This window comes from Cydia fagiglandana, chromosome 12 (genome assembly GCF_963556715.1).
Source record: "Cydia fagiglandana chromosome 12, ilCydFagi1.1, whole genome shotgun sequence".
Classification (NCBI taxonomy): Eukaryota; Metazoa; Arthropoda; class Insecta; order Lepidoptera; family Tortricidae; genus Cydia; species Cydia fagiglandana.
The window spans coordinates 19,575,223-19,594,838 of NC_085943.1; the positions used below are offsets into that span (position 1 = coordinate 19,575,223).

A 19,616-nucleotide genomic window follows, 5' to 3' on the forward strand; every position below is an offset into this window, starting at 1 on the left:
CGGATAGTAACCGAATATCTGGTGCATCTCTAACCTATATATCTATTTTTCCATAAAAATAAAATAAAAATAAACGAGGACAAGCTCGCCATGTTCACCTAAATCACTCCATCAACTTAAGCCCTGAAAAGCCTTTCATAAAAAAATGACACGGATAATATCCGCCCTCGCCATATATTATAATGCATCGCGGGACATGTCGAGGGGCCATATATTCCCCAAGTGTGCGCCATTTATATGGCAGCCGCTGGACCGTGCCTGAGGAGGGCTATCGGAGGCCTTCGACATTGAAAAATCGTGTCATACTGCTAAGTGATGGATAGAGTGAGCTTTTTGAAGTGTTTTATGCGAGTTTAAAAGGTTTACGAATGTATGATTGATTGGAAATATACGTGATGTGGTGGTACCTAGGTAACTGGATGTGCTGACGGTGCAAAATGGTGACGTAAGATTGTTTACAGTAGCGGTTCCGCCTGTGCTGTCGGTGACTCATATTATGATATAAAACACCTATAGGGCATACTGAAAATTCCTGGACTGGCCACGTAGAAAAAGTTCGTCTCATAAACTTTCTGTATGACTCACGTACCTACCTGTGTTTAGTTCGGTACTAAATCAAACTATGTAAGATAGTCCGATTTAAAACTAACACCGTTGAAGCTGGCGATGAAAGTGGTCCAGCAAAAGTTTGCCAACAGTATTCGTTTAACAACGTGACAAAGCCAAACGCGTTACAATCGCACAGAACTTCAACACATTTCCGTTGTTCTAGCTAAAATATCGCTTCCTATTTCTTCAAAATTCTAACAATAATCACAGCATCCTATCCTTGCCAACAAAACTAATTATTTGAAGTGTTGAACCGCGATCATGCCTTGCGCCTGCCAAGCACCGTTCTACATATCCACAAACTTACTGGTTCCGGCGCTCGCGAAGCTACTGTCATACAACTGTCTGGAACTTTGTATGTGATGAAGTTAGTTGTTGATTTGGCTGCTCGCACGGATACGTTTGGGCGGCCGCGAGCCAAATTGTCTTTATTGTCGAGTCATTGTTTTTGAATTGCCGTTTCTTTTTGTATTTTGAATCAGACGTTTTCATTTCAATACATTTTGAGAAAAGGTTATTTTTTTATCAAATTTTCGATCGGTGGTCTCTTTAATTCTCTGATAGGAAATGACGATGAGTCTAAATATGAAAGTCAATTTCTACTACGCTCTTGCAATAACAATGTACTGAAATTAGTCAAGTAAAAATACATAAACAAATAATTGTATTCAAAGTATAGGTATTATAATAAATTTTTATCAATATCTTAAATTAATATTTGAACATTGATTACTTTCTTCGTGGTCAAGTTTTTTTTTTTATATCTTTGTTGCCGTTTATGACATTTAATAACATACAAAACACTAAACAAATCTACAATCCTTTTCTAAACCTATGAAAACAAAACTACGCTTCATTTGTGCTAACAGAATCTTTATTTGATCACAGCGCGATTTTTTGTGCCCTTTGAGAGTGAGATAATAAGCGTTTGAATTATTTTTTTTAATTCGAGGGTTCTGAGAAATTAAAAAATAAATTGTCCTTTGTCGGGCTTTTGTTTTTAGACGTAATTAGTGTGAGTCGCTGCGAGCCGCGTAAGCCTACGTAATTAAGCAAGACGAAGCGTCCGCAGTTTCTTGGGTCCTCTAAAATAATAAAATAAAGTAGCGGACGGCATTTCTTGGGCGGTCTCGAATTAGTCAAGTTCTGGGTATGCTAATTTTTTACCATTCGCTAAAACTACTTGAACTTGGAGACAGAGCGAGGTGGAAAAGCAAAATAAGGAAGGATTTGCCATGTAAAATACACAGGTACATAGCTAGGCTTCATAATTAATTTATACGTCGACATTTCACTTTATGTTAAAACAATAAATAAAAACAACTTAAAATTAAAATTAAAGTTAAATACATACTGAAAACTCATGTACCTACAGTTTAGACTAATGTCATATATGTTAAGAAATACGCTTTTATATATATATACGTTTGATTACATTATTTTATTTATGATATTAATATAGAAAATATTCAAACAGATTTATCCGATTCAAGTTTATAATAAAAGTTAGGTCAACGCCTCCGAGAAAAAGCGGCGACCCCAGGTCCGGCGCTTATTTGGTCCAGCATATTTCGCTGGCTGGTCAAAGAGGCAACGCCAGCAGCGTGCTAGGCACATTTACCCTGGTGGTACCTATTGTCAACCCTAGTCTGTAAATTTCTATAATATTACTTTTTATATTAAATTTGTTGTATTAATTATGTGTAATATTATGATTGTTTTTAGGGTTCCGCACCCAAAGGGTAAAACGGGACCCCAAAAATGAATTCTATTCACCTATAAATAGAATTCATTTTAGTATAAGGTGGCCAGTTATTGAAACCTTATACCTACTAAAATGAATTCTGTATAGAGGTGAATAGAATTCATTTTTAGGGTTCCGTACCCAAAGGGTAAAACGGGACCCTATTACTAAGACTTCGCTGTCCGTCCGTCCGTCCGTCCGTCCGTCCGTCTGTCCGTCCGTCCGTCCGTCCGTCCGTCCGTCCGTCCGTCCGTCACCAGGCTGTATCACACGAACCGTGATAGCTAGACAGTTGAAATTTTCACAGATGATGTATTTCTGTTGCCGCTATAACAACAAATACTAAAAACAGAATAAAATAAAGATTTAAATGGGGCTCCCATACAATAAACGTGATTTTTGACCAAAGTTAAGCAACGTCGGGAGTAGTCAGTACTTGGATGGGTGACCGTTTTTTTTTTGCTTTTTTTTGTTTTGTTTTTTTTACATTATGGTACGGAACCCTTCGTGCGCGAGTCCGACTCGCACTTGCCCGGTGTTATTATATAAATAAATATTTATATTTTGAGATGTTGCGTTCAAACAGAATACTGAGGGAAGTAGTGTCACCCAATGTATATCATAGGCCTTTCAATCTATTGCAGACTGTACAAACAGTGTCAGGCAGGGCGACAACGTTTTTCGTGGCTGTATAAGCCAATACGGGAGCGGCAACCACGACCGCAAGACTGGCAGGTGTAGTGTGCCCGTGGCGAACAGATGTCGGGCTGATGACGCTTGACTCGCTTACTTGCGAGTGTTTTAAACCAAGCATCATCGTGGATTTTACGACCATCGAACACCAGTTTGCGCCACTTATCTCTGTCCTCAGCAAGCCCCTCCCATTTATGAACCGGGATGTTGAAGGAGTTCATGTCTCGCTTGACGCAGTCCTTATGCCGTAGCATCGGCCGACCGACACTTCTCTTGGCATCAGCTATGGCGCCAAGCAAAACACGCCGCGGCAAACGAGAAGGTTGCATTCGATGCTCTGTGCTGGCTCAAGGGTGTGCGGAAACACCGACAATCCTGCTGGATGGCGCCCCGCTCGAGTCAGTTAACAAGTTTTGCTACCTCGGGTCGACGGTGACTAACAATCTCTCACCGGATGCAGAAATTGACGTTCGAAAGGATATGGCAAAATAAAATAAACATCTTACCAGGAAAACCAAGATGGTTGTTTATCAAACGTGCATCCCGAGCATACTCTTGTACGGGGCTGAGACCTGGACATCGGATGCCAAACATGATCGTCGCCTCAACGCTTTCCACATGCGCTGCATCCGGAACATATTGGGCATATCTTGGAAGGACAGGGTCACAAACGAGAGGGTTCTTGAGATTGCTCAGCTGCCCAGCCTCTTTGCGCTGCTAAAGCAGAGACGCTTACGCTGGCTGGGGCATGTGCATCAAATGCAACCAATGTATATGGGACGTGCAAATTTTGGTATCGGATGAATTCACTTGGCACAGATGTAGTATACGTAAAGCTAAACCAATCCAGCCCGGTAGCCATCCGCCACCCCCTGGTGGATAGGCAGGGGGGCATCCAAAGTTACACGCCGCATATCGGCTTCTATTTACCTACCACCTCGAGTTTGGTATCATTTCCAGATAAATCGGGCATGAGCATGCTTCTGAATGACATGGTCCAGCACCTCCCGGAGGTCGACGTATTCGCTGACAGTATAGGGACGTTTGTAAGGCTTGTGACGCTGTATCTTAACAATTGCTCTACATAGAATGGTATTTATTGTATGTCTTTCCCATCACGGAACAATGGTGTTCCGGACCTTTGGGAGGCGTGCGCGGAGCCGAAGCCAACACGTAGAGGCCCTTTTGACACTTTAATGAAATGTAAGGGGTACACCGAGCGGATGCTGCCCTTACCCGTGTCATGGGACGCACGCAGAGGCAGCACCCGCCAGGGTGTAAGGGCTATTGAGAGTTGATGAAATCTAAAATGAACTAGGTTATTGGGTGAAAGCGATGGACTAGTACTGAGCTATGGGGTAAAAAACCGGACGCCTGCCTAATTAAACGGTATGCAATTTTATTTCCGGCAGACGGTGACTCGCCCTCACAAGATGGGCCCCCACAAAAAAGCGACATCTAGGATGGCTCAAGGGCAACACCGGTGTGAGCGGCTCAGGGGTGTCGAGAGGTGTGCGCCGCTTTCTACCCAGTGACTGTTAACAGCCACTGTGCCAACTCGCGTCTTATGCATATTTCACTTCCACCCCTGGAGCTTATAGCTCTAACGACTCCACTCTGGCCGGACGGCTAAGGCAAGCCAGAGGCAGAGAATCCTGTCCCACCCACCCTCCTTGCGGGTAACAGAACTCCCCAGGAGCACTCGGGTACGTGAGGTCGCTAATCCCCAACAGCTCGCCACAAGCTGCCCTGCGTTGACTGATTGCACTGGTAAAACCAGCGGGCGATTATTGTATTATTATTATAGTATTTAATTATTTATTCGCTAATTGTATTTGACTATTTTTTTTTCTTTGATGACTTTTATCTTTATTTATCAAATGACATTTATATTAGAATAAGCTTGATGTGATGACATTTTGTTTCTTTATGTATATTTTTTATTGAATGAATATAATTTTTAAATGTTTTAATGTTAAAAATATAATTAATGTGTAAGTGTTTTGGTTCTGCACTGTAAACTTGTTTAAATAAATGAAATGAAATGAGGAATTCATTTTTGAGACCTTTGATGTACAGTTTCATAGAAAAAAATAAAATTATTGACAAATAAATCAAAATATGTGTGCTATTTTTTTATTATCAGCCGAAACTAGAAATGCTAGAAAGTTGAAATTTGCACACCAGGTTACATTTATAATGTGTACAAGAGATAAGAAGCGATTTTGAAAAATTCAACCCCTAAGGGGGTTAAAAGGGGATAAAAGTCAAGTGAATCGAGAGTGAATAGACATCTCTTAGGTAAGCATGTTCCATCCTAGACTGCATCGGCACTTACCATCAGGTGAGATTGTGGTCAGTTTACCTTTTTCCAATAAAAAAAAAGTTTGTATGGGGTTAAGCTAGGAATTTCAAACTTCATTAAAAGATATACTATTAAAATACAACAAAACTGATTTCAGCGTTTTTTAAAATTCATCCCCTAAGGTGGCGAAATAGGGGTTAAAAATTTGTATGGAGATCAAAAATTTTTTCGAGTGTGGGGCTTGAAACTTTTTATATATGTGCATATCGTCGCCCCCATGCTAAACTAACATAACTGTAAAAAACACATTTTTGAGGAGAGCGATTTGAAGCTCCTAAAAATTCCATTTTGTTTTTTTTGAAGTAGTCGTTGCAGTTGTATTGATATAGTATACACACAGTGTTTTCAAAATGCATGTATTACATGATCAATTTGTCAGATATGCATTACTTTATTGGAATTGGGAATTACAGCACATTCGCAATTTTGCATCTCCATAGATAGCAAAAAACAAATAAGATTTTTCACTATAGTGAACTCACGAAAGTACCACTTTCGCAAATTATAAATCCATTTAAAACATTTGGACCGAGGTAAAGTTACGAAAATGACAGTTTCGTGTGTTTACTCTGGTGTATGTGAATGCTTTCTATTCATTTGTATAGAAATTGAGTTGCGAATCTGTATTTATTTTTGATTTCAACAAGAATATTTTGCATAATCAAACACTTATAAGCAAAAAAGAGTAGAAATTAAAAAGTGGCAATACTGTAGTGTCGTCCTTTTCAAATCAATCTAAGAAAAACCTGACCTTACTACAGTGTTGCCACTTATTAATTTCTACTCTTTTTTGTCAGACTTTATAACCATTACCTACGTACTTGACAAGGCCTTATAATAATTATGTCCATCCCAATCCATCACCACCTAGAATCTGTGCAGCCGACCATCGTGTTTCTTATGGAGACGCATATCCTGCCCGGCAGACATTGCATACTTATTAAATATATCCCGGCTATACACTTGAACACAAGTTCATGAGACACGCCGGGATATGTAGTGTATGTCCGGCAGGATGTCTGCTGTCACCACCTTGATGCCTATGTAGACAGCTATTGACCTGTCAGTTATGTGGGTGTGCGTGTGCGTAGACTACAGTGGCCACACTCACGTCTACGCGTGCCTGTACAGGTCTTACGGTGATTTTGGGGGATTTCAACGCCTACTACATTGATTGGCTTGGGTCCTGGTCCGCCGACCACGCAGGAAGGTCTGCTTACGAATTGTCTCTGGCCTATGAACTCTCGCCACTGGTAATTTCCCCCACGAGAAAACCGATACCATACAAGCTCTCTACTAGACCTTCTGCAGACTACACGTCCGGACGGATATTCCGTCTCAGTGAACGCGCTTCTCGGTTCATCCGATTACTGCCTCTGGTTTTTTTTTTATAAAATTATGTTCATCAATCAATCACTGTCTAGTCCGGACACTTGCACCATGCGATCCACCACGGCCAACTAGCTCACGACGCGTACGGCAGTATAAATCAGCAGATTGGAACGGACTGCGTGAATTCTACGCGTCGTACCCGTGTAGGCAGCTCTGATTCACATCAGAATATCCTGCGCAGCCAATATCCCCGAGACGATACTGGTGGTTTTTTGGGGCATCAACAGCAATACAAAAATGGATTGTTTCATTCCCAATTCGGTAATAGGTGCGGGAGCAAAGAGACGTCCTTGGTTTAACCAGCCCTGTAAAGAAGCTACAGTTTGCAAGCAAGCCGCTTACAGGACTTGGACAAAGGTAGTATAGCTAATAAGGATCCGAACGTCTCCGATGTGAAACGCAAATTAAATGCTGCCTCGAGGTCCAGTAAAAAAGCCATTATCAGAGCCAAATACGATTTCTTTGGCAGGGTTACTGAAAATCTAGCGGGTTACCCAGTGGGGAGTCGCGCGTTCTAAGCACTTGCCAAAGCTGCCGAAGGAATTTTGGTCAGTCTTCTTTACCACCACTGCGAAAAGCTGACGGTGCTCTGGCTCACAGTGTAAAAGAGAAAACCGATCTTTGGTACTCTTTTTGCCTCGAATTCTGCCTCGAATGACAACGGTAGCTCCGTGCCGCCCACCATTCCGCGGTACTCATAGAATCTGACCAGCGAGTCGTGTCACAAAAAAAAACGTGGGAATTTCAATAAGAACTGCACCTGGCAATAAAATTACTATGAAAATAAATGACAGTTTGAAACTGACAGCTTATGTGATAGGTAAAAAAGTTGCCATATAAAGAATTTAAAAAAAATAGCTTGTGTCACGACTCCCTGATCAGACTCTATGCTAGAAATCTCTATCACGCCGAATATCTCATTCGGCGGGAGCTGCTATCTTTCAACGTTTATAAGTCGAGCGGGCCAGATAGCATACCAGAAGATGTGTTTAACACTTCCAGTGCCAAAGCGCCCCCTTCCCAATACAAAATGAACAGTCCCAAACTCACAAGCGGTATTGAGCCTCGGTACTCGTACCGCTTGTACGATGGTCTATGCTCTGAATAATAGTTTGACATGATGCCAACGGCCAGCTTCTATCACCGCACCGCTCGCCGTCGGCAGGGTGTTCATCCTCACACCCTAGACTAGTAGCTAAATGGTCGCGCACTGTGCAGTTCAAGAGATATTTCCTCCCGCGGGTTCCGGCTGTGGAACGAGTCCGAGATCGAGCTTTTCCCGATTCTTAAAAAACCGGGCAAGTACGAGTCGAACTCGCGCACGAAGGGTTCCGTACCATAATAAAAAAAAACGAAAAAAAAAATGCAAAAAAAAAAACGGTCACCCATCCAAGTACGACCACGCCCGACGTTGCTTAACTTTGGTCAAAAATCACGTTTGTTGTATGGGAGCCCCATTTAAATCTTTATTTTATTCTGTTTTTAGTACTTGTTGTTGTTGTTGTAGCCGCTATCGGCTACAGAAATACATCATCTGCGAAGATGTCAACTATCACGGTTCGTGAGATACAGCCTGGTGACAGACGGACGGATGGACGGACGGACGGACGGACGGATGGATGGACGAACAGCGAAGTCTTAGTAATAGGGTCCCGTTTTACCCTTTGGGTACGGAAGCCTAAAAAAAGAAGTGTACAGGCTGTTAAAGGGTCTAACTCTGAAGCTAGCTACGGACGTGGTATAAAATACGAGTATAGCAAAAATGCGTTTCAAGTAATCTTGTAAACAGTACAAAAATAATTTTATTATAAACTTACGAAAACGCCTGATTCGCATATTTACTTGTAAGTTACTCTAAAGGTACAAACGAATTATTTACCTTACAAACTCACGGAAATGCAAAATTCGTAAATTTTAACAGGCCAATTTATGTGATGGGGTAATAATGGCCACCATAATAAAGTAACGAATATGCCCGATTCGCAAATTTGCTATGGCTACTTTGTGGTTATATCTATTTGCCACCATAGTAGATTAACGAATGAGCAGTTTCGCAACTATGCTAAAGGTTATGAATGTAGATAAATATTAAATGCCACCATAGTAAACTGACATATGTGCCAGATTCGCAAATTTGCTGTAGTCTACATATGTGGTTGAGTAATAGTTGCCACCATAGTAAAATAACGAATGTGTAGATTCGCAATTATGCTATAGTTTATTAATATGAATGAGGAATAAATGCCACCATAGTAAACTACCGTATTTGCCAGATTCGCAAGTTTTCTATAGGCTAATCGTACCGGTCAATAATAATTGCCACCATAGAAAGTTAACGAAAATGGCAGATTCGTTAGTTATTTACTGGTGTCGGCCAAGGAAAAATACCTTATCTACACTTCGCGATTCTACCATGGGGTAAAAGAACTATTAAGTCAGATTGGTACAATGGTAACTCTGAAAGCTTAAAAGATAGAAGTCTGAAAATTGGTCACATTGCGCATTGTCATATTTGGTACAGAATTACATCAATAACTCAATTTTGACAAATTTACACTTATGTTAGTTTAGCATGGGGGCGACGATATTATTAGAATACAAGAAAAGTAATTTCAGCGTTTTTAAAAATTCATCCCTAACGTGGTTAAAAAGGAGTTGAAAGCTTGAATCCATTACAAATTACTTTGACTGCCCCCCCCCCCCCCTGCCTACCTGCCAGGGGGTGGCGGATGTCTACCGGGCTCAAATAGCTTAGCTTTACATATATTACATCTGTGCTAAGTGTATTCATCCGATACCAAAATTTGCACCTTATGACACTACTTCCCTCAATAGAAGGGTACTGTCATTATGACTGTCATGCCCAAAAAGAGAACTCTCGTTATTTTAGTAATTACTAATTAAGTATTTAAATTGGTTCAGATTAAGGCAAGTATTCTTGTCTCAAATTGAGTATCTGATAGGCAAATCAATTTATCTTGCATATAAAAATTCCAACAATCTAACCTGAAGTAAGTAAGCCTAGGTTCTAATATTATAGATAATTCAAGTTAAAGAGCTTTAAATAAATGCGCTTAGTAAAATGTTTCGGAATTTTCTCAGTTTATTTTTCCTTCATCAATATAAATTGAAGGGCTCCATTTAACTTGAACCCGACTAATCCCGGCGACTCGATTAAAATCCTCATTCAAAGGTGAATTAAATTTCTCTTAAATTGCTAAGTACACGAATAATGTCAAACGGGGACGTTTTTAACAACGAAAGCAAATAATAAATAGGTGTATCAATTTCTTTAATTGTTATTCTGTCCCCAGGAGGTGTTAGCCGTTACCTATTAATAGGGAATATTACGCAAAACTCTGCGTAGAGGGTTTCATTCGTCAGTGCGATCACAGGGCCTACCGCGAAACACGATAATCTGAAGTTCGCTTTGTGCCTCTCTATCACTTCTTGGTTATTGGATCGATAGAGATGCAGGTAAAGAAATTTCAACTATCGCGTGTCGCGGTAGGCCACCCGTAAACAAACCGCCTTGACCTTGATGCATCAATGTCATTGAGAAAACTTGTCATAAAACTGATTAAGGCTTAGTATGTAAAAGTTACTCTATGGTTTACTATGTGCACTAGTGCTGCACTCTGGCGGCAGAACATTGCAGTAATATTTCCATGATACAATAAAATTATTAGAAGTACGTAAATTTGTTTCATCGTAGTCCATAGGTACCTAAATTCATCCGCCGAGTTTTTCCCCGACATTAATTAACCTTCATTATAGTTAATTCACTTCTAAAGTAATTAAAACGGGACCATTTAAAAACAAAAAACACGTTTTACAGTTGAATGTGCAAGCGTGGCTCATAAATAATTCATACTGTTGGAAAGTGGGAGCACGCGAGTGTTGCAAAATGCACATTTTTATGACGTTTTATTACATACTGGTGATTAAACAAACTAATGTCGATGAAACGTTTGATGCTTTTTTAACATTATTATTAAGCAGCTTGTTAAATAAATAACTGTTATACCACACCAGCAGCAGCGTCAACGTGTTATTTTTTAGTCATAAAACAAGTTGATTTGTTGTAGTTGGACAGTTTTTTTTTAGGTTTGGGTTTTACAATGTGAGTATAAAAGTACAGTATAAAAACAGGATCCAACGTATTATACGCGCTGTGTCCAAAATTACCGCCTTTTGCAACAGTTTATTGTTATTATTACAGCTTTATTTCTTAAAGTGAAATTTTTACAATTTACAATTTTTGATAAATATAATTTTAGTTTATTTTACAAAATATATTACTTTATATTCATTCAACTGATCCCTATTTAGGTAAAAGCCTCCTCGAGTCCCTTCTATTGTTCTCTATCAGTAGCTAGTTCTACAAATTAGTGTTTAGTAGGTATTCAATGCGATACTTATCTAGAGCCAAACAAGTTGAACATATGTACTTACCTATGTAATCTCTGAATAAGTTTCAGCAAATTGAATTGAACTATTTATAACCACAGGCGTCCAAATTTATTAGCAATTATATTCATTCAGTAAAAGTAGATAGGCATGTTCTACAAGCAAATAAATTCTATAAGCAAATATTTTTAGGCAGTACCTATGTAGCGAAAATTATTCTTGGAAGCGAAACGCCAATGTGCCGTGATTAGCGCTGACCATCAGTAAACCTTACGTCTTTGCAATATGATTCACAATTTATCAACTAGAAGACGTAGACACTAGTTTTCACGTAAGCGACTGCCATCTGACCTTCCAACCCAGAGGGTAAACTAGGCTTTTGGAATAAGTCCGATTTCCTAATGATGTTTACCTTCACCGAAAAGCGACTGGTAAATACTTATCAATAGTTATTTGTTTTACAATGGGGCAAAGTTGTTGTTTAACCGCTCGTGCTAATATTGATACCTGAGCAAGCGAAAGATTCCGATATTGAAAAATTGGTTCGAAAAATGGAATCTTGAGCGTTGCGAGGGTTTCAAAGCGCGAGGGTTAAACAAAATTTGCCCCCGAGTGACACAAAATTTTTCACCACACCAACCCCAAGCAAATATTAAATGTAAAATATCAAACAAAATCAAACCAAATCAAATCCAAATGAATGTTATCAAATATTTTTCATCCAAAATCATCATTTAAAAGTCAATTCTACCAGCAAACATAAGAAAACAACTCAAAATTTGCATTTGATTACTTTGCCTCACATGTGAATAAAACGGAACTTTGTTATCAGTTTTTGAAGTGCAAAGTAAGGCTTTCCGAGTTGGTGTGGTGAAAATGATATTTCCTACTTAAGTTCTGAAAAACTCATTGGTATGAGCCGGGGTTTGAACCCGCGAGCTCCGCGTGGATTGCAAGTCGCACGCTCTTAGGCTACCAGCGTTTTTCGCAGACTATGGACTCTGGTATTGATTGAAATCTCTCCCCAGGTATCCTGGATGCGCAAACGCGACCTTCACATCCTGACGTCCCACATCTTCACGTATACTGGCGACGCGCGCTTCAGCGTGCTCCACCCGGAGCCCTCCGACGACTGGGACCTCAAGGTGGACTACGTGCAGCCGCGCGACGCCGGCGTCTACGAGTGTCAGATCAATACGGAGCCGAAGATCAATATGGCGGTGTTTTTGACAGTTGAAGGTAATTATATACAAATACTCGTATGATTAAGAGCCACTTGCACCATCCCACTAACCCGAGGTTAACCGGTTTGATTTTATTTTGTGTTATTGTTTTCATGTTGATAATATATCAAAAACACATCACTTTTATTAGCGCCACTTCCACTAACCCGGGGTTAATCGGTTAAACCTGGAGATACCTACCATGGTTACCCTGCAACGCATACTGTCATATTTCGGTCACATCATGCGAAGAGAGGATAGCAATCTGGAAAAATTGGTCATTGTTGGCAATACCGAAGGCAAGAGAACACGAGGCCGATCGCCAACACGATGGTTTGACCAAATAAAGGAAGCCACCGCCTCTTCCAAGCTACATCAAGTAGCGAGGGCTACTTTGGACCGCAACCGATGGAGACAGATTGTTTATTTGAGGGGTTCCAGTGACCACGATCCTCAGTAATGAGGGACCGACTAGAGAGAGAGAACGATTTAAGCGCTTAACCCTGGGTTAGTAGGATGGTGCAAGTGGCGCTTAGTGGTATTGAAATTTTAACATTTGTTATTGTTTTCATGTTGATAATATCAAAGCACATTAGTTTTATTAGACACTTTTACTATTGGGTCGTGTTTAAGCTCCAACTCCCCCCTCTTGTGTGACGCTTCGGGCCCTCGGCCTTCGGCCTTCGCAAGCCTCGACGTTAGATGTTTTAAGGTCTTAAGACAATTTCATTTTTGAAATTAGATAGCTGTACGAGATGGCGCTGTGCAGCTCAGTATATCATGCGGTAACTCTGGTTGTCAAAGGTTGACGTATAATATTTAAATGACTACAAAAAATATGGTACATAACAATGCTATTTGTTTTAGCTGTATTAGGGTCCAGGACACATTCATCACTCTCACAAAAACGCAATTTTACATTATTAGGTCACTTTCGGCACTAGTGCCGAATGTGTACTTAGATTTATGTTTTGTTCGTTTTGGTCAGTAGTGACCAAAACGAACTGAATATAAACTGGTATGTACTTTTGTCAGCAATATTAAGACTGTCTCATGTTTAGAATGTCATTACAAAATGCTATAAAAGAAGTCTGAATTCTAAACTCTTAGTCAGGTCTAGACTTCGTGGCCGGCTTAATAAAAATTATACTGAAGGTCGCTGTTGTAATAAAATATAAGTATTCAAGTTATATTAATTAATTCATACTTTTTCTACAAAGTAACTCTAATATAATATAGCGTGTACGAGTGCTAAAATATAACAAATTAAATTTATCATGTCCTCCATATGGTGGACATCGAAATCGTCTAAATTGTCGTCGGCTTCCGCTATCTCTGACCAATCCAGTTGTTGCTTATTGTAGCGCGCGATATCCACTGCAATGCAAGTCGTTTCAAGATCAAATGTTAACAATAAAACTTTAACAAATTGTATAATCTTAATACCGCTCACGCTCATAGATAAATAAATTAAAGCTAGTGCAGAATTTCTATAAACATATTAATCGGTTAGTTCGCTCGCGCCAGCGCTTACAAATCAACTTTTACTTTTTTTAAATATGTACCTACATTTCATTTTTCTTAAGTGCAACCATAAAATAAAATTACCATTAACCGTACCCACGAATGCTTGTGATCGTGTCTCACAGTTGTGCTGCTAATTTTAGAAATGAAATTACACCTATTATATGCGACCTCGGGCTCTTTGTAGATGCTTCATAATGTGTCTGTGTAGTATATGGCCTCAGAGGTTAAAAATAAAATTAAGCGCAGTGAATATAATATATTTGTTTTGCAACAAGTACCATTTGTCTGGCGACGTTGCTCGTAATTTACAATTTGGACACAAACGCTGAACATGTAGAGTAAAGCTTGGCATTAAACACGAGGATATATTTTTTGCTTAAAAGCTTTTATTAAGAGCGTTTTTAGTTTAAATGAAAGTGTAACTATGAATTTTAAACAGAAACTTTCGGGAATTTTAATTCCAATTATTTTTTCTTCTCCGTTGAAATCTTTATTTTATCGATAAGTTCATTTACATTTTATTCATTTTCATAAATAGCTTTAGATTAAGGTAGATAATTCAGAACTTAATATTGAACACAAAAAGTAGTACCTGATTTATTCATTTTTAAAACAAACCGAACTTCTATAATTTTATAAAAAAATGCCTTGTGCATCAGCTGTTTTAAGTCCATCTTTTTATTACTTTGTTTTTCTGCGCGGAAAAGATAAAATGGCTAGCACGCGTATTCGGGAAACGAGATAATCACAAGATCTAGAGACGATATAGGGATCAACTAGATTTACATTAGATATCGACTAGATGTGACTTGGATATCTAAGTCATAACTTGTCGAAATCGTTAAAGAGGACCTCCAGAATCGCGGAAACGTCAAATTTGACATATCTATCTTACAAATACCTTTAAATTATCCATATCGTAACTTGTTGAGATCTAGTAGAGATCTATTTCATTTCCCGAATCGAGCCGTAGCTCTGCTAGGAAATGGATACAATTCGTATATTAAATTTTATAATGTGTAAATCCAATACGGGCAATAAATTAAACCAAATATATAATTTATCCGTGTAATCATTAATTCAGGAGTTTTTTGTAGTTTAATTTTAAATATGATAAAAATGTACCGAGCAAAACAATGTACTGCAAACATTACGAGACATGACATGACGTGGCATTAAGACATAAGGCCTCTTTTTCGAGTAATCTTACATTACCCACAGCATAACATAAATAGGTATGAAATAGCCTCAATTTTTAAATTCCACTACAAACTACAATAAGTACTTGTATTGTAGTGGAATTTAAAACAAACATAATTTAGTAACACATTTTACTATGTTTTGTATGCAATAAGGAATTTGTTCGTTTGCGGATTTTGTCTCATAGTGCATTAAACTCAAGATAGTCCAATCTTTAAATGAGTTCAAAATTGAAAGCACACTGTGAGAATTCTAAAGTACTTACTTGTAAATTCCGTCCCCACTGTCTCTAAAGGTCGCCGACCGCAAGGTTCATATTCATTCGCTAAACCAACTAATCTAAAAAAGAACCCGTAATAAAATATAAAAACGCCATGTCATTTCTCAATTCTGGGTATACACAAGGATCCACTTTGTCCCCAGCTGCCGTCCAATGTGAAAACTGACGAAGATATAATCTCACATTCATCTCTTGTCATATTAAGGGGCTAATGCTCGTATACAAAGTGAGGGAAATCAGTCTTTGTTAAGCACGTGGGATACAGCTAGGTTATTTGATTTTCTTGTTTATGAATTAGCGTGTTTTTTTATACAAGGATTATTAGGATTAGGATTTTTAACCAACACATGTTCGTAGTACGAAGGTACTCAATTAAAGCGTAACTGACACACAAGCTTAACTTTTACAAAATAAATACTGCCTGGCTATCTGCCTAAAAGTTTAAAAAGTGAGATTCAGTCAGGCTGTCAACGTTGCCTCTTAAGACGAAACAGGAGCTGAGTTTTAAATATTTTAGGTAAATATACCCGTCTCGCTAACGCAAGCGACTCCTAAATCTAGTGCGATAAGTACAAGGCGAAAAATCCTGCGTAAAAATCTAAAAAATCGAGGTTTCGTACTCGACTGTTTCCTCCTCCAAAATTTAACCAATCGTAAGCAAATTTGGAAATCTAAATGATTATAAAATTATCTATATCGGACAGTTTTGCTTTTTTGGTTAATTGATATCAGTTTTGAATACTACGCCTCTCATTGCGGCATAGTCAATGAAGCCATTTTGGCCATTTTTTAAGGGCGCTTAGAGCGCTTTAAAAAACAATAATATCGAAAAAAGCTAAACGGTCCGACACAGATATTGATAATATTAATTTGTGTTGAAAAAATCATTGCTATAGCATCAAAACCCACGGAGGAAACAGTCGAGTACGTTTGTATGGAGAAATGACCACTCCTGGTTGGCTCTTAAGAAGGAAGCATATATATAGCACGTGATCGTCCATACAAAAAGAGAAAAAAAATCCTTTTTTAAATATTTTCCCTTCTCCATAATTTTTAGTATGTTATTGCACAATGAAAAACTATTTAGGTTTATAGGTTTTCCTATTTTGAAATGTTGCAATACAAAAAAAACTTTCTTTTACGTTTTTCAAAAAATCTAAATCTATAAACCTAGAATATATATTATTATGCTGAAGCGATCGATATAAAAATCAAAATGATATGTTAAGATTTAGTTTAGTTAATTTAAGAAAACGTTTTCTGCCGAAATAGATTTTGCATGAAAAAGTTATTTTTGTCAGTAGCTAATGTAGCTATGATATACTTCCCTCTTAATTCGATATTTACTTAACACTGAAATGTTAGAAAAAGACTTAAAAGACCCTCACCTAAAAGTACATTTTCTTTTTAAAAGCTCCATCCGAAATAAGTAATTTCCTTCGCGCGAATCATTTTCGAATTTATTAACAATCATCATCATTTTGCAATATCAAATGCTTTTGTTTAGGTACCTACTAAAAAGATATTGTTTTGTCAGTTGCCAACATTCTCACTAGGTGATCTTTTGGCCTTTGTTTCATAATACACAGTTGCATCCTTTTACGATCACAGGCGGAATTGAGCATAAATTATTAGAAGGGTCCGGATTGAGGGTATTCATGAACGATCCATGTTTTATTAAAATTAGAATTAATATAATGTAAATTGAACGATTTCAATATGGAGTAGATTTGAGTAAAAGTATCAGTGATATTTAAAAATCGTTTCCGGGTTTTTATTCACTTAAATAAAAAGCTTTGATTTAATTGGGTCACGCCTAATCCAATATCTTAATAATAAAAATGATAATGGATTGGTATTCTTCGTTAGATAAATAGGTAACCTGGGTAATAATGTTAAATTTGGTCAAAAAAGTATACATCTTTCTATGCCGACGACGTAGGTACTTAAGTTAAGGCACATAACTTAGTGAATACTTTTAACTTCTTCAGATCGACCCAACATAAAAATAGGTACCTACATATTACAAAAGCAGCAACTTTAGTTTAGAACTTTAAAAAAATCTGTGGCGCTGACATAAACATACACATTACATTTGTGTACCAAACCTCCTGCACCAAACTAACTGTCCCTGTTTAGCACAATGGTTGAATGGTAGAGAATGCCTCAAGGCGTCAAGTCCGCCATTTATTCTCTTATTGTATTTTGTGCAATAAGGTTTACATAAATAAATAAACTGACGCCTTCATGGCTTTCCTCCCATAAGGTATTAAACGTATACGTGCTCGACGCGGTCCCAGTACATGTCATCTTGAAACTTAAGTCATTGTCAATAGAGGTGACAGCAAGGTGTCATCTAATGGGCATTAACATGTCGAGCACTAGTACGTTAAGCTTATCTGAACTTTTAACCTTATCTTATTTCGTAAATTATTATCCGGTTAAGTAACGCTGATAGGGAATTCGTCTGGCGTTTTAGGGTCAATTAAATTATTCAGAGCCTTTCTCACCGTCTTTGATCGTTCATTAGTAGCAGCCATTTCATAGTAGCAGCCATTTTGAATCAATCGGGTGTCAAATGCCGCCATGAATTATTAGTAAATAGAATCTCCGAGAACCGAAAAGCAATCTATATTTTATACGAAACTAGGATACTGTGGTCTGAATTTCAAGTGCTCGATTATCTATTTATTACGCCATCGATAAGAGCCCGTACACGTGCAATAGTTTTATTTACTGTATAAAAAAATCTAATAGTTGAATTAAGACTTCGTATTACCAAACTAAGATCGCATACTTTTACTATGGGCTCCTTACTCGACTATAATATTCATTAGCAAACGCTGTACTCGATTATAATGAATTTTGACCAATCACGTGACGCACGAAGAGGATGTAAAAAAATCGATAGCAAAAATGAATTTATTTATTTTAGGTAATATAGTAGAAACAATTATTTCATAGGTTAGAAACGCGCCTGTGACACCCTTGAAAGAGCAATATCCATAGATTACGAAGATCGCTTAGCGTTTCATATTAGTCTCTACAGGCAACTATGGCCAAAATGGAAAAAAATCTGACCAACAATTTAATTTAGTAAGAGCAAGTCCTCATGACCAGGGCCTCATGAGACTGACCGTGGGCCCGATTTGGATTATGAAATATACATATTTTAGACATCACCAAGATACGATAACGATATGTTTAAGATCTAACCTGTCAAATTTGACATTTGCGCGATTCTGGAGATACTCTTGAACGATTTCCACAGGATATGACTTAGAGATCTAATTCAAATCTAATAGATATCTTACTCTATCTAATCACGTAAAAGTGACATTGGTTGCCCGAATTGCGCTGCAAAAGAGAACTAGTTGATATCTAAACTAAAACGTATCTAGAATGGATCTAGTACGTGTCGTCTCTTGTGAATATCTTGAAGTTCGAATACGGCAGCGTGACGCCGACCGAGAGAGTTTTATAGAGATATGATACAATTTTTGGGGCCCATTTTAACACGCTGACTTTCATAATATAATATACATAGGACCACCATAGGACACTTGATAATTTTTTGTACATTTCCAAGACGATAAGTAAGGTAAATACTTAGCGTTAATACATATTTTTACTTCTTGAGCTAGCAAAGTACCTACGGCGAGTACTTCCTAATGACTTTACCCCCCTGAAGTCCTCTAATAAGATAATAATCCAGAATTCTGTCACGATTTTATACTCATTACAACACAAGGTTTCATTTCAAACATACATATGCCAATTATAATAACCCATTTCGTTTGTAACAAATTTTTAAAATCAACAAGCCTGTTCCGAAGTTCGTGCTGTTGCGCATTTTTGATACAACCATTCGTCAAGCATCATGTTGCGATTCGCTCAATTACCCAGCTTGTTATACCTGAAAAATGTATACAATCCGTTCTGAATATTTTCCCACGGAATATCTTTCTTTATGTCTGCAATTTGTTTCTGCCAGATAGTTTTTAAGTGGTGATTTTTGAAAGCTTTGCTTGGTAAAATCGTTTGGATGCGCCGTAGAATATGAGATGGAAAAATTTGCACAGGTGTATGTCATTGCAAATATAATGATAGTGCCCTGCCCACATCACAAAATAGCACACACAACACACGCTTCACATGGTGCATTTTTGTCAT

General features: G+C 38.2%; 1 protein-coding gene and 1 long non-coding RNA gene across 2 annotated transcripts in view; one reads left to right on the forward strand and one right to left on the reverse strand.

The window, feature by feature from the left end:
• LOC134669703 (immunoglobulin superfamily DCC subclass member 4-like) overlaps window positions 1-19,616 on the forward strand; it is a 207,434-nt gene that overhangs the window by 177,928 nt on the left and 9,890 nt on the right. The window contains exon 3 of the mRNA XM_063527383.1: window positions 12,242-12,452. Coding sequence (XP_063383453.1) covers window positions 12,242-12,452 — 211 coding nt within the window. The remainder of the gene's footprint in view (window positions 1-12,241; window positions 12,453-19,616) is intronic.
• Window positions 4,140-4,816, reverse strand: LOC134669711 (uncharacterized). The gene is made up of 2 exons (XR_010098942.1): window positions 4,674-4,816; window positions 4,140-4,640 (listed from the first exon to the last, which is right to left on the reverse strand). It is a non-coding gene; the product is annotated as an uncharacterized LOC134669711 (long non-coding RNA).